Below are 14304 nucleotides of genomic sequence, written 5' to 3'. Positions count from 1 at the left end.
AGTAAAACCGTTTGAACTGACTACTGCAGCGTCGTTAAAAGACATGTAATCGTTATGTAACGTTGCATGTGTTTATTTTAAATGGCTTGTCATAATTCTACCTGGAAACCTATAAACAAGCAGTTATGAGACAAATGATTAAATATTTCAATCTAATCGTAAAAATATTACACATTCATAACATGCAGTATTCCAAAATATTTCTATTGAAAGTGCGTATCTTTTAAATTACTAGAAGTTCTTGATGTTCATTTCAATAGCCACTTCATGCACCTTTTCAAACTCAGCTGCTCTCTAAATAAGTCGCGATAAATACGGACAGTTCAGAAGGCTAAAAAAGTTAAGTTTTGGAAGAAAGGGAGTGTCGGGAGTGATAATAAAAACGGAGAAAAGCAAAATAGAAGAATCGTCGATTATGCATATTTTGGTAATGTATTTGACAAATGGTTGCAAAATATGCGGAAAAAAGACTTTACTGAAGCCGCCGCTTAGCTCAATAGGTAAGAGCGTTGGTCTACGGATCTCGGGGTCGCTGGTTCGATCCTCGGACGGGGCGTATGTTCTCCGTGGCTATTTGATGAACGACACTGTGTCTGATATCATTAGTCCTCCACCTCTGATTCATGTGGGGAAGTTGGCAGTTACTTGCGGAGAACAGGTTTGTACTGGTACAGAATCCAGGAAATGGTTAGGTTAACAGCCCGCCGTTATATGACTGAAAAACTGTTGAGAAAATGGCGTTAAACTCAAACAAAGACTTAACTGGAAAAAAAACCTATTTCCCGAAACTAAGTATGGTCTATATAGTGTACTACATTTTAAAATGTAAAATCTAAAATGCTACGGCATTTTACGGAACCCCTATTTAATAAACGTTGCAGCTGCATTAGGTAAGCATGGGGTAATTAAATACAAACATTTCCGCACAGTTCTATCGAATGTGAATTTCTTTTTAAATTGTATTAAATGATACAATTAAAGGCAGATTTATAGAAACGGTAATAAAGACTGTTAAAAAAGTTGATTAATTTCTGAATCAAGTTTTTACGCTCGTTTCAACAGTATGTCGGGTAGTTTCCTTAAACATTGTTCCTGGGAACGACCAGTACTAAACCCCTAACCTCCGACACAAACTACAAAGTGTTCTCACATAAAGAGCCATGTTCGGTAGCGGGGCTCGAACTTACAGTCCTCCATCAGTGAGATATCTCAGTGAATCAGACCACGTAGGCAGTCCTAAAAGTTTACAGTTTATATTATTATATACTTTATTTTTTCTTTTGCAAGCAGTACAACGGAATTTAAATTCGAATGTTACGTATGAATTTTAAGATTCCGCGTGTACTGTTTGCAAAGGTTACACGTCAAAACATTTACATAAATGGATACCGTTCTACCTGTTTTAACATATGTTATTTGAGCTGCGCCATGAAAAAACCAACATAGTGGCTTTGCGACTAGCTTTGGTCCAGACCAGCTTGCGCAGTCTTGTCAGGATCTATGTTGTTCGCTTTTAAAGCCTATTGCAATTTAGGAAACCGTTAGCGAACAGCATGGATCCTGACCAGACTGCAAAGCCACCGTATGTTGGTTTTCACAAGGCGCGGCTATTTCATTTAAATATTTCTGTTATTTGTTATTTGTTGCACAGGACGGGGAAAAAAGCTGAATAGAAACGACTAAATTATGAATTTTAAAACATGCCATCACGGACATGCCCCTTCCGTTTACATGACGACATAACGATATAGAATGATGAATGTTCGTCCATATGCCGTCGCGGCTTGTTTCACAATATTGTCTTTCCTAAAATTCAAAAAAAATATATTAAAGTTTGCAATGTTGGTCCAAATAGAAACTAGCAGTATAGACTAGAGAACGATCACTCAAAAAGATGCTAAATCCGTTCCCGATCCTGATTATGTACTGAGCTTTTATTTATACACGTATTTTAGAAAGAATAAGTTTGAATAGAATGGCTGTATATTAGGTCTTAATAAATTAAGAATGCTTATATTTTAATAAAAAAAACAGCCAATGAGCGGCAGTAAGCTTGTCTACTGCCTGACATAAACTGAAATACTGAAAGGCCGTAAAACAGGATTCTATCAATCAAAACAAACAATAATATGAATTCATTTGGAATTTCCATATAAGCCGACAATCTCGCATGTTATGCGCCCCTTTCCGAGGTCACCGTACCGTGCTACTGATAATTTCCTGACAAGTCAACACGATGCTGGTACAAATCTATACTTTAGGTTGTGTTTCTGTAATAAGAATGTATATAACAGCCGTACTAATCAGTATCTGTTTGTCTCCCTTGGCTATATTTTGCATGAAGACAAAAATGGGATAATCTCGTAAATATTAGTACTAAAGAAATATTATCAATAAATCTATCTATAAATTAAATTTGCCATCAAAATATTATGTTTTTTCAAAGCAACTTATTACATAAAATAAATACACATACAAAAATAATATATATGTAAATTTAACACACCCGTGTGAGTGATAATATCTATGACTGCTATATAAGTTTAATAATTTTCTAAAAGTTAGGGTGAAAAAGAGCTATATTTTTATTGAGTTTTTTGTCAATTATTTATGTTAATTTCGTTTTGAAAATATATTATTATTGACCTTGAGCCATTGGATAGCTATGGTATTCACTGGAAGAGTCAATATTGTCCTCCTCCGTTGAATATCACATCATATCCGATGGCTTAACTGTCAATAACTGTTTTATTATATGGGTTTCAAGTTATAAATAAGTAACAAATGTTGTTGCAACATATGTAATGTTTGAAAGTAACAATAACTGTGTGAAAACTTATCAAAGTTTACACGAAAACAATTAAATATGGTCAACTTCACAGATGCCAAAAAAATGGAGCAATTCTGTAAAAGCTATGGAGCCCGATATTCGTGCTCAATTGCATAAAGAGGCAAGCAATTCTGGACTGATGTACAAACAATATTTTTACTCTACATTTTAATTGTCCTGAATATTTTTTTTTAAAGAACAATTAACAATAGAAAATAATTTCCATTGCAAGCTTGTTTTTCCAGTGCAAAGTGAGTTTCAATAAATCTTGAAGAAAAAGGAGAAGCTGAATTAATACAGGCGCTAGAAAGCATAGTTTCCACATATGTATGGAGAGCACCATCTTTGCAGCCACTTGTGTAAAAATAAGGCTAATAATGTAAATATTCACGTGCTTACGTCATGTCTTAAGCGACGTTGTTTATTGCGTCACAATGCTCTAATTCAAACGGTTGAACTAGAAAAACGCTTCGGTGAACTTTTTCTATTTTGGCCAGCCATTAACAACATAACGAATTTTTACATACAAAAATTGGCAAAAAATTCCACGGGCCATTTTTTTTGCAAAATGGATCAGAATCGATTTTTCCCTGAATTTTCTTAAACAACCAAATGTCTGTTTTCGAACCTCCTTCGAAAATTCGGATAGAAAATACCTTTTCATGTTAATGATCACTAAGAAATTGCTTTATTCTGTCGTTTGATATATAATCTAATGCATTGACGCCAACAATACGTTTGTAGTATCGAGTTTTATACCATTTTAGTGCTACCATTAACGGACGTAAAAAGCGCGAAAACGGGTCATGTTTGCGACGTCATGGTAACGTCATACGCATGTTTATCGCTCTAAAAGATGATGATACAAATTTGAAATATCTTCAAGTTTATTTTGGTATATACGACTATTAGCAAATCTTAAATTTTGACAAAGTACCATTCCCCCTTAAAAAATTAAATGACTTAACAAGTGTAAATAAAAAATCTTAACTTACACGTTTTTGTCATGCTGATTTACTTTTACAGCTGTAGCAAACTTTACTTACACCCTTTATATGTAGAATGATTATGGTATTAGTGTTTTGATTTCTTTTTTAACTTTCCATTTTTAATTGCTTATCATTGATGCCAAATATGTCTTTATACCCACCCTAAGTATGTAATTTGTTTGCATCTGTTCTACCTCGCTTAATTTTTCTATACATGTTAGCTGAATTCTAAAAATTTACAGGGTAAAATTAAGATGCTGCAAAGAATCCTATTAAAATACCGTAAAAGTTGAAATTTCCTCGATGGTTTAATTTTCGTTATACTTGCAAGGCCATATATCTCACGAAAATTAATCCTCGCGTAAATATTAAACCATTAGTATAATTCAAATTCAAGTAGGATGCCATTTTGTATTATTTCGCGAATATAAAACCTCGCGAACATACTCAAAATTTTTAATTTGCGAATTTATGACCCAGTGAAAATATGTGCTTTTACACTAGTCTTTTACTTTTAACATAATCCATCACTAGTAACTATTCAAACTAATTAAACACTGAACTTCCAAAAACACTGATCATCTTTGGCACTTGAAAACTAGTTTAAGAGTTGACCAAAGACTAAGGTCTATCTAAATAATAAATAAATCAAAATCATACTCTACAGTCTAACACAGTATTAACAATCTTTGCACATTACAATCTGTAAGTAATAAAAATATACTGTAGATTCAGTAGTATTTACAATATTTTTATTTTTGTTATTTAGTCCGAACAGAGCGATATGCAGATTCAAAATACTTGCGAATAATAAGCTGCATTATATATCAAAGTAAACCTAAATCTAAACCGTAAATTCCTGACAATGAATATTAAATCACGAAATTTATAGGACGCCAAAATCATCCTTTTGAATCTTAAGTAATATGTAAACGCTATTGCCGCTATTACACTTACCACAAACTGGTTTTGTTCCAGTCCAGCTGCCGTCAGAAGCGCAGGTTCTCAACATATCTCCTGTCTTTACAGTTAAGCCATTCAAGCAAGAATACGTTGCAGTTGAACCTTTCGTGGTAGATGATAAATTTACAGTTCCATTTGCTGGAGAGTTCAGGGGCCCACAGTCTGAAATCGGCATGTGGACGGGTTAAATGAACTCAAAGTTAACTGCAATTCATCAGCTATTTCCGTCTTTCTATGAAAAGGCATCAGGTTATATACGACTGAAAGGGGAACAAAAGTCAGAAAGGATATTACACGAGTGTCTTTTCATATTGAATTTATTTAACGAGTTGATGAAATGAAAAAATGCAAGGCTCTGCCGAGCATTTCATCATTTTTTTCAACTGGTTTAATAATTCAAAGTGGAAAATCACAAATGTAATATTCTTTTTATCACATGTTAGCTTTTCCTGTCGAAATATCAAAAATTCTACTTTTTAGCTATTATAAACAAGTCAATTTGACCAACATCTCCGATATTGTAAACAACGTCGACGTCAAATCTTTATTACACCAGTGTATTATCAATTTTATGTAATGGCTTAATTACACTCTCGCGACGTCATACATGTGATAAATACCTATATCACATACTGGCGCAGTTCCATTCCAGGTTCCGCCGCCGAAGAACACATTCTTAATTAATTTCCAGAACTTATAGCAAAACCAGTCAAACAAGCATATATGTCGCGATGGACCTTTCCAGAGTAAACGTTGAGTTTACAGTTCCTTTTGCTGAAGACTCAAGGCGGTAGTAATTTGTGATTTTATCTGTTATCAATATGTGTACACGAACTCTTGATCCCACATGCAGCTTACAAATGTAAAAGCTCGAATAGTTTTATAATTTGTCATAGATCTGTTTTATGTGTTTTATCATCCATATAATTCAATGCAACCATAGTAAAATGGGCACGTATAACGTTTTAAGGGTTTTCTTCTGATTGCCTTTTACGTTACTTTCAATTCGGTGATATTTATGACACAATTTGCTGCAGTCTTGTTATAGAACATATTTTGATTAGATATATTGCTGCAAAAGGAGGACAAACTAATAAAGCTGTAAATACATTTTTTTCGGTACCTACCGAATTATCAATGTGTAATTGATCAAGAGTCGGCTATTGTTTCGTTTGGTTTACAGTACAATTTACAGTAGATTCCTTTTACCTTAAAAAGAAGTCAAAGCGAGAAGCGGCTATACAAAGGCTACATGTATTAAAACTCGTTCTATACATTTGCATAATACATTTCCACAAAAGTGCATACATTGTTGCATGAGGGGTGTTACACATTCCATGACCTCTCAAGAGTAGATTCAATCAAACCGAGTCTGCCATTATTCTGCTTGGTTGTATTCAATGCTTCCAAAGGATAAGCAAAGTATGCTACATTGATTTTTTTACAGTTATTTTCATTCGAAGGATTATCATATATATGTTATGTTTAAAGTTTTTATAGCATCCTTGATATGAAAAACGTAACTGTTCATTTGTTGAAAAGACACATGGTATCCGTAATTTGTCAAAGCAATATAAAGTTCAATTTCCTAGGCATCCGTTAGCAAAAGAAGAAAATGATATAGAATTTTGTAAGTTACTTGCGGAGAACAGCTTATTACTAGTACTGAACCTAAAACAAGAGGACCATGATGGTCCTGAATCGCTCACCTCTTCCCACAGCCCCCAGTTTTGAGTAGACGTCATTTTTACTATTATTTGACAAGTGAGCTAGTTTTGACTCATGTGATCCAGTTTTGAATTTGACCTAGATATTATCAAGATAAAAATTCTGACCAATTTTCATGAAGATCCATTGAAAAATATGGTCTCTAGAGGGTCAAAAGGGTTTTACTATTATTTGACCTATTGACCTAGTTTTCGAAGGTACGTACCCGTTTTGAACTTTTCCTAGATATCTCAAGGTGAACATTCTCACAATTTTTCATAAAGATCTCATGAAAAATATGGCCTCTAGAGGTCACAAGGTTTTTCTATTTTTATACCAAACTGGCCTAGTTTTTGACCGCATGTGACCCAGTTTCGAAACTGACCTAGATTTTAATCAAGGTGAACATTCAGATCAATTTTCATAAAGATCCATTGAAAATATGGCCTCTAGAGAGGTCAAAAGTTTTTTAATAATTTTAGATCTACTGACCTATTTTTTGACCGCAGTTGACCCATTTCAAACTTGATTTAGATATCATCAAGATAAACATTCAGACCAACTTTCATACAGATCCCATGAAAAGTATGGCCTCTAGAGAGGTCACAAGTTTTTTTATTATTTGACCTACTGACCTAGTTTTTTAGGGGCACTAACCCAGTTCAAAACTGACCTAGATTCATCAAGGTGAACATTCTGACCAAATTTTTTCATGGAGATCCATTAAAGGGGTATGGCCTCTAGAGAGGTCACAAGGTTTTTCTATTTCAAAAAACTACTGACCTAGTTTTGATCGCAGTTGACCCAGTTTCAAACTTGACCTATAAAATCATCAAGATGAACATTCAGACCAACTTTCATACAGATCCCATGAAAAATAGGGCCCTCTAGAGAGGTCACAACGTTTTTCATTATTTGACCTACTGACCTACTTTTTGATGGACGTGACCCACTTTCAAACTTGACCTAGATATCATCAATATGAACATTCTGACCAATTTTTATGGAGATCCATTCACAAGTATGGCCTCTAGAGAGGTCACAAGGTTTTTCTATTTTTAGACTTACTGACCTAGTTTTTGATCGCACATGACCCTATTTTGAACCTGACCTAGATATCATCAAGATGAATATTCAGACCAACTTTCATACAGATCCCATGAAAAATATGGCCTTTAGAGAGGTCACAAGGTTTTTATATTATTTGACCTACTACCTAGTTTTTGAAGGCACGTGACCCACTTTCGAACTTGACCTAGATATCATCAAGATAAAACATTCAGACAAACTTTCATACAGATCCCATGAAAATATGGCCTCTAGAGAGGTCACAAGGTTTTTTATTTATTTGACCTACTGACCTAGTTTTTGACGGCACGTGACCCACTTTCAAACTTGACCTAGATATCATCAAGGTGAACTTTCTGACCAATTTTCATGAAGATCTCATGAAATATATGGCCCTAGAGAGGTCACAAGGTTTTTCTTTTTTTTAGACCTACTGACCTAGTTTTTGACCGCACGTGACCCAGTTTCAAACTTGGCCTAGATATCATCAAGATGAACCTTCAGACCAACTTTCATACAGATCCCGTGAAAAATATGGCCTTTAGAGAGGTCACAAGGTTTTTCCTATTATTTGACCTACTGACCTTGTTTTTGACGGCACGTAACCCAGTTCAAACTTGGCCTAGAATCATCAAGGTGAACGTTCTGAACCAAATTTCATGAAGACTTGTGAAATATATGGCCTCTAGAGAGGTCACAAGGTTTTTCTATTTTTAGACCTACTGACCTATTTTTTGATGGCACGAACCCATTTCAAACTTGACCTAGATATCATCAAGGTGAACATTCTGACCAATTTTCATGAAGATCTTGTGAAATATATGGCCTCTAGAGAGGTCACAAGGTTTTTCTATTTTTAGACCTACTGACCTAGTTTTTGATGGCACGTGACCCAGTTTCGAACTTGACCTAGATATCATCAAGATGAACCTTCTGACCAACTTTCATAAAGATCCCACAAAAAATGTGATCTCTAGAGTGGTCACAAGCAAAAGTTTACGGACGCACGGACGCACGCACGGACGGACGGACGACGGACGACGGACGCTGCGTGATCACAAAAGCTCACCTTGTCACTATGTGACAGGTGAGCTAAAAACTGGCTAAGTTAGCTATTTGACTGCAATAAAGTTTAAAAAAAAAAAAACACGTTGGTTGGTGAGCTCAGAGAAACAAGAACTATTTATAGGACCTACCAGCCAAACACATTGGATCCACAGTCGACCAATTACCGTCCGCTTGGCATACTCGTTTCGAGTCTCCTCCAGAAAGAACATATCCTACATTGCAAGTGTACGTAGCCTCTGAGTTTTCAAAGGTCTCTTCGAAAGTTACGTTTCCGTTTGTAGGATTTTCAAGTGGCCCGCAATCTTAAATAGTAAATGATTTTATATTTATTTTAAGTTTGAAGCAAATCCATCAAGTAATAACAAAGATAAAGAGAACGTGCATCAAAACTTTAACCAAGATGCGGACGCGAGAAGACGCCGACATCCGGTCGAGAAGGATAGTCGACTTTGTATAGTCGAGCTTAAAACGCAACACTTCTCCCGCCCTATAGCACCTGCTTCAACCATATTCAATTTTAAAAACTAGGTGTTGAAATCGATGATCTCTTAGGACCAGAAAGTATAACACTTAATGTAATAATTAATTATTAATGTTGTCAAACGATATTATTACCTGCCGTGAAGAAGAGTATAATTTTCTGGAAGAAGGGAATTCTTGAAAAGCGCTGCACGCAAACAAAGAAACAGACTCTGTTAAGTCGGAACAGCTATAGGATGAAAATGCACCTTTCCAAACACACCCCACAGTGTTGAACCATTTACTGAAGAATTTTGTATGTATGAGATATTTCAGTACGATGGCTTCAGCAGAAGAACCAGTGCAAACATGTTCTGAATGTAGGACTCATATCGCCATAGGGGTATCAAGAACACCTATGAAATAAAACACAGCGACTACTGTTCACGTGTTGTTGCAAACGTTATTAAACTAGGCGCTTCCTACATAAGTATAGATACAGCGTTCTGTAGTTATTTGCCAATTTAAAAGTCTCGAGAAAATATGCCAGATATAAGCTATAACTTTTTCGCAATCTTTTCCACACAACACTTTCTCTATCTGTTTGCATTTAATTTTATGTTTAAATCCGCTAATAATTTGGCAGAAAATAGGGAGTTCAATCGAAAAAACAATTTCCTAATAGACAGCAGACACCAGCGTCATACCATAATACGTCCCTTCGGGCGTATAAAAAGGATAACAAGAGCTGCCCGTAAGACAATCAATGCTCGACTATTCGAATTGTAGCTCCAGAAGCAGGAATATTACCCTAAAGTTAAAAATAACTATAGAGTTTCAGTCTACTAACTGCATTAATTTTGGAGAAAGTTACTTGAATGCAAAACTTTAACCAGAAGTTTAAACTTCGAAAGGGGGCATGATTTGACCAAAATGCACTGTGTCAAAATTATGGGAGTTGAGGCTATCACCTAGTTTTACAACCCCGAAGACACAATGTGAAGGTTCAAGTCAATATTTGCATTAGTTTTGAAGATAGTGACTTGCATGCAAAACTTTAAACAGGTTTTTTAAAGTCCAAAAGGGTCATTTTTTGCCCAAAATACATGTCGGAGCTATGGGACTTGAACCAGTGTTGTTGGAAACTGACCTAGAAAAAGAAATAAATAAGTTTCAAAGCTGTATGCCTTTTAGTAATAGCTATATGTACTTGCACGCAAAACTGTAAAAAGAATTTTCTAAGTCCGAAAAAGGGGCAGAATTTGGCCAAAATGCAAACCAGAGTTATGGGAATTGATGCTATCACCTAGTTTTACAACTCCAAAGACACATGTGAAGTTTCAATTCAATATCTGCATTAGTTTTGGAGATAGTAACTTGCGTGCAAAACTTTAACCAGGAATTTGTAAGTGCAAAAGGGGCATAACGTGCACAAAATACATGTCAGAGCTGTGGGATTTGACCCAGTGAGATTAGAAATTGACATGGAAAAAGAAAAAAAAATGTTTCAAAGCTATAAGCCTTTAAGTAATAGCTATATGTACTTGCACACAAAGCTTTAACCAGGGTATTCTAATTCCAAAAGAATGTATAGTTTGGCCAAGTGCATATCAGAGTTACGGGACTTGATGCTATCACCTAGTTTATAACCCCGAAGACACATACATGTGTACTTTCAATTCCATATCTGCATTAGTTTTGGAATTAGTAACATGCATGCAAAACTTTAACCAGGATTTTCTAAGTCCATATGTGGGCATAATTTGCCCAAAATACATGTCAGAGTTATGGGACTTGACCCAGTGATGTTTGTAATTGACAAAGGAAAAGAAAAAATATGTTTAAAAGCTATATGCCTTTAAATGATAGCCACATGTACTTGCATGCAAATCTTTGACCAAGGTGTGACGCCGACGCCACCGACGCCAGGGTGAGTACAGTTATGGCGTTTTGAAGCAAATACGATTTCTAAAGTTTTCCAGAAAGTTCGTTCCTATTTTCCAATAACAAGAAAAATTTGATGGTCTTTCTAAAAGGTCTATTTTTTATAAAAAAAAAATACGTTAAATATAAACACTTGAAGATTTTGGCAAATATCACTTATATCAATCGAGAGGACACCTTGATACAATTATATTAATTATTATATCGGTGTTCTACAGACGTTTAAAATGCCTATCCGATATCACTGTTCAGCAGCTATTTTCAGCTGCTTTATATAAAATAACAAAATTGTTGTTTACTGTTTTCAAGTTGATAATGAATTGCTACATTTTATAATTTTGTAAATTAAAATATAGTATTTGACTTTTGTACATTACTTTCCTTATCTATGATAAATTTCAAGTATTTGCACAATTACATATTTTGTACAACAATATGTAAAAGGAAGTATTTACGTCCAGTAATACATAAAAGCCACGAAGCACGAGGATACAAGAAAATGTTAGCATGAAATACATGAAAAAAATGTTATTTTGACAACAAGTGTTTCTACATTGCCAATTAGAGAGATCACTATAGTTTAATCCGAGTTCCTTTATGTCATTGCAAACCATGTGTGCCGACAACATGTTGCTTCCATTTATCCCGCTGTTTACCAGTCTCAAATTCAACGCATAACATGCTACTGCGTTTCTGTCAGTTTCCATCTTGGACTCTTTGATCTTTGCCTTCACAAAGTGATCTTGTTCTGAACTGATCTAATCCGACGTTTTCCTGTTTCCCACAAATTTGAAGATATGGGGATTACGAGAAGAACCAAACTTCAAACTTTGTGGGATACCTGCCAACGTAGAGCATGTGCTGACGGCTCGCAACACAGCGCTGACAGAGGGCAGATACACATGGCGGCATGATCGGGTCCTGTTAGAGCTGGCAGCTACAAAAGATATTTGCCGCAGAATAAAAAAGGGGAAGCAGCCAGAAGCAGGAGTCCATCAGTGCTGTTAGTTGTGGGGCAGTCAACTCAACAAAAGCCCAGCCGAAGGTGACAGGCTTCATAGACACGGCCAGCAAGTGGGAAATGAAGGCGGACCTGAAGGAGAAGTTGCAATCTCCACCTGAGATTGTATCAAACATCACCGACCAGACACTGTCTTGTAATATAAAACAACAAGGCAGGTCGCGATTGTGGAGTTGCCTGTGCCAAGGGAAACAAGAATGAACGATGCCCATGCGAGGAAACTGTCCGAGTACCAGACACTTGTGGCTGAATGTAGGCAGAAAAGATGGAAAGCCAGACAATATGCCGTGGAGATGGATGCAGGGGATTTGCCGCCCAGTCATTATGGCAGGCACTTGGTAACCTGGGTATAAACGGCGCCAAGAGAAGAACCCTGATATCAACAGTAACAAAGAAGGCAGAATAGGCCTCAGACTGGTTATGGAGGAAGAGAGAAGAACAACAGAAGTGCTAGCTGGTTCAGGGCTGAGGCTGATCACTTTAGTCGGCGCACCCCTGGAGAGTGTTGTGGAAAGCGAATTTGGAAACATTCGATGAAGGAGACCTCCACCTGATCTGATGACTGAACCAGTTCGCAGTGTTTATCACTGTATGAATCTATACGCATCAAAAAACACCTGCACCCAACTTTTTTGGCAAAGGAATAATATTTTCTCAAAATTTAGACCCACAGAATGCACCAGAGGCCACCATTTCATACCTGTATTAAAACAATTTCCAGGGAGATAGCACCTGACCCCCATAAACGTAGGGGAGCACACCCTCCTATACGTCAAAGCTTTACTCAAAAACATATGCGAGGATAAATGCAGTTTTTTTATGGAACATAGTACTGGTCCCTTACAAGAAAAATGTTACAGGTAACTGCCCAGCTGCATATCACTGTAATTTTGCTTAAATGCAAAGATGAAAAACATTTTCCTAAGCAGCTACGACAAGCCCCAATGTTAATTTTTAACTAAACATATCCATGTTTACAGGTTTTTAAAAAAGTGACCGCTTCACTGAAAAAGTGGTAAAGGGTACTATCAGTCCAAAGTTTACAAGATACCTAGTTTGCAGGAAACGGCTTCTTAAGGGATATAAAATACAGCAATTTATAAGACTCCGGGGACGTATCTTTGCCCCCTGGATCCCTTACAAGGCTAAACGGCTCCTTGACCCATGGCAAATTTTCCTCTTTTTTTCACAAAACCCCTCGGGATAGAGGGAAGTCGTTTAAAAGTACAATTACAGTACAGATTTTGATAGAAATGTTAGAAAGCTAGGATTTCGACACTTTAACACAGATATCTAAATACTAAGTCTTTTTCAGCCAATTCAATTCAATTCAATTTTATTCAGGTTATAAGATCATAAGAATATTATATCATATTAAAGATATCATACATCACATAAACATATACGTATTCAATATAAAAGACAATTATTCTAAGAATATGATATTAATAACTAATCATATGCAAATTTGATCTTATAGCCTGGGATGGCCCATTAAAGTAAACTTAATCACTTATTTCCAATGGGGTCCCTAAAATTATATATCCTGTAAAAATAGACAAAAGTTAAAAATGAATTGTTATTATATAATAAGTAAGTAAATCGTCTTTTATATTCTCGTACGATGAATGGGAAAAAACAATCAGTAAAAATTCTAAATAAATAATGAATCTACAAACTAAAACTGAAACTGTATCTATAGTCCTATACATATAAATATCTCTAAAATTTACACTATAAAATACCATTTTGTCTCTGCCTCGCACATTTATGCAGATGTTTCTTTATTTCTTGTTTGAAACAGTTTTTGGATTTTATCTTTTTTATAGAATCAGGCAGATTATTCCAGTCATGTATAGCATTAACAAAGAATGTACTGTCTACAAAACTATGATTTTTTGGAATAATAAAATTTAGTTGGCTGAATCTTGTTTTGGTATGTAAAGATGACACCCTCTGAAAGTTATGATTGAGATATTCTGGGGATTTGCCATGGAATATATTGAAAACATGATTTAGACGGAGTTGTCGGACCCTATCCTCAACTCTTAACATATTGATCATCTCAAGAGTATCACAAGTCACCGATGACCTTGGTAGCAAATTGAGAATAAACCGAACGACCTTATTTTGAGTAACCTACAACTTATGTTGTAATGCCTTTGAAAGTCCAGAATACCAAGATGAACATGAATAGTCGAAATGACATTGAATCAGAGCATTAATTAACCAGTGTTTTCTTAGTTTGAATGCTG

The 14304-nt window shown here is 35.6% G+C and overlaps 1 protein-coding gene across 1 annotated transcript in view; it reads right to left on the bottom strand.

Annotated features, from left to right (window-relative positions):
* LOC123550506 (uncharacterized) overlaps positions 1 to 14304 on the bottom strand; it is a 46215-nt gene that overhangs the window by 10339 nt on the left and 21572 nt on the right. Inside the window, exons 6-7 of the mRNA XM_053546797.1 lie at positions 8754 to 8927; positions 4777 to 4944 (exon numbers count right to left, since the gene is read on the bottom strand). Coding sequence (XP_053402772.1) covers positions 4777 to 4944; positions 8754 to 8927 — 342 coding nt within the window. The remainder of the gene's footprint in view (positions 1 to 4776; positions 4945 to 8753; positions 8928 to 14304) is intronic.

Source organism: Mercenaria mercenaria, chromosome 6 (assembly GCF_021730395.1).
Source record: "Mercenaria mercenaria strain notata chromosome 6, MADL_Memer_1, whole genome shotgun sequence".
Classification (NCBI taxonomy): Eukaryota; Metazoa; Mollusca; class Bivalvia; order Venerida; family Veneridae; genus Mercenaria; species Mercenaria mercenaria.
This window is presented reverse-complemented; position numbering and strand designations above follow the sequence as displayed.